Source organism: Varanus komodoensis, unplaced genomic scaffold (assembly GCF_004798865.1).
Source record: "Varanus komodoensis strain SLA01 unplaced genomic scaffold, ASM479886v1 scaffold6_2, whole genome shotgun sequence".
Classification (NCBI taxonomy): domain Eukaryota; kingdom Metazoa; phylum Chordata; class Lepidosauria; order Squamata; family Varanidae; genus Varanus; species Varanus komodoensis.
The window spans coordinates 17,930,673-17,932,708 of record NW_025336346.1 but is presented as its reverse complement, the minus strand read 5'-3'; the positions used below and the strand labels follow the sequence as shown (position 1 = coordinate 17,932,708).

Genomic DNA, 2,036 nt, shown 5'->3' with positions numbered 1-2,036 from the left:
CTGTTGCAGATACAGAGGCAAGATGTAACATGTCTGTGAGCTTGTGCAGTTTGAACAATTCTGTCGCTATTGTCTCTCAAAGAAATTCAGCTAAAGACATAAAGACTCAATAATACTATTTTACTGTCATTCATGTTTATCATATTAACGGTGTTTTGGCCAATGGCCATCCAACATTATATTTATTTCCTTAAAATCACCTTGTGTTACCATACCCATTTTTCTTCTCTCTAATAGGATTACAGCAAAAAGTAGAGGCAGCTTCAGGATCATGTGCAATTTGACTGTGCAAGGCCTTGGTGTTTCTAATGAAACATTGTACAGGACTTTTTAGACCCTTTCCTTCCTTTTCCCAAAGAGATATAAGGACTTTAAAATTAAGAACTGGTGCCTGGGTTTTGCTTTTTTGCCTCCTCCCCTGCAAACCTCTTTTCCTTTTGTGCTGTGTTTTTAGGCTGAACTCCTGAAGATAGGGTCTATCTTGTTTATCTTTGTAAGCCACTCCGACCGCCTTGTTTGGCAGAAGAGTGGGCTAAAACTGCTGTAAATAAACAAACAAACAAATATTCCTTTTCTGCTTAATGCTCGATTATCACATGAAATGTGATCGCCACCCCCAAGTAGTAGTAAGCTGAGGTGACAGCATACTGGGGTGGGGCTGCAGGAGGGTGGGCATTGTCTCTCTTTTTAAAAATCTTCTACAGGAGAGATAAGATGGCACACCCAGGCACAGAGGCCATTCAACTGGCACGAGAAGGCAAGGGAGGGGCTTCTTAGTCTAGCCATAAAGTCACAGGCACTGTCTAGCTGGTGCCCATGGCACTACCTTGTCTACAGCAGGCACACTCAAAGGTAATGCCAGATGGAAGAAGGATCTCTGCTTCCCAACAGCTGCATGGCCCACATTTTCCAGCACTAGGAAATACTGATGTCCAGAGAATGGAAGTCCCTGCTCAGACGGGTGATACCTAAGCTGGACTTCCCTCATCCGCTGTCCTTCAGTTCCCTAGTGAGAGAAAGAAGGGGATTGCTGCACAATTCACCCAGAACAAGGGCAGTGCCTGGAAAGGGGCTAAGGCCCAGCTGGTAAAGGAGTGGTTTTTCCCCCTAGTCCTTTAGAGGCAGCTGCATCCATTAGGACCACCACAATAATTGAAGCCCAGATGTGACCGTAACAGCTCACCTGCCAGATACAAGGCATGCGAATTCTTATTTTCAGGCACTTTGTCTGACCGCTCACAGGGCTGCATCCCCAGGAACTTCACAATGTTGCTTACCGCCTCTGTAGAAATGAAAAGAATGGGAGTCCCTCATCTCCTCTCTCAATGCTTATTCTGCTCATAGTTTCCTGATGACACAGTAGGTTCCTAAAAGAAGAAACTGCTGCTCACATGCCAACTGTGCTTGCAGAAGATTAGGAACAGCTGAGGTTCTGATCTCATCTGAGACCTTTGGGCATCAATGTAATATGAATAATACACTTTGGAGCAGAATCACATGAGAAGCTGTGAGAGTGAAAGACAATGTTAACTACCATAATGAGTTAAGGCGGTGACTAAAAACAGTGCACACTGGAAAATTATTTGATGAGATTAATATGAAGGATTGTCTTGTATTCTTTATGGGCGTTAGGGAAGCAATTTTGAAGATGGTAAAATGGCTTTGTGATATTGCTGAGATTTCAGGTACTTGTGCAATAAGGAGAAAAATTGTCAGAGGACAGAGTGAAGGGGAAAGGCCAGAAAACATAACCTGCAGACCAGGGCTAGGAAATGCAAGGCCTCCCAAATTGAAACTCCAATCACCCTTCACTATTGGTTATATTGGTTCTGATGGGAGTTGTAGTCTAACAGCATCTGGTAGGTTGCACATTTCTTACCCCTTCTATAGCCCATAAATTCCTGCCAATGTTGAGGAACAGTTTTTAAGTATGCATTTTGTGTAAACACCAAAACCAACCAGTTTTCTTTGTGAGAAAGCACACAAGCCTCTTCAAGCAAGAGCCATAAATGAACTTTTTCATTGCCATCTTAGGA

General features: G+C 43.3%; 1 protein-coding gene across 2 annotated transcripts in view; it reads right to left on the bottom strand.

The window, feature by feature from the left end:
- The window catches only part of COPG1 (COPI coat complex subunit gamma 1), a 28,325-nt gene that overhangs the window by 1,014 nt on the left and 25,275 nt on the right, over positions 1 to 2,036 (bottom strand). For both annotated transcript variants that reach the window (XM_044451615.1, XM_044451616.1), the window contains exon 23: positions 1,184 to 1,282. In XM_044451615.1, the coding sequence (XP_044307550.1) occupies positions 1,184 to 1,282 (99 nt within the window). The remainder of the gene's footprint in view (positions 1 to 1,183; positions 1,283 to 2,036) is intronic.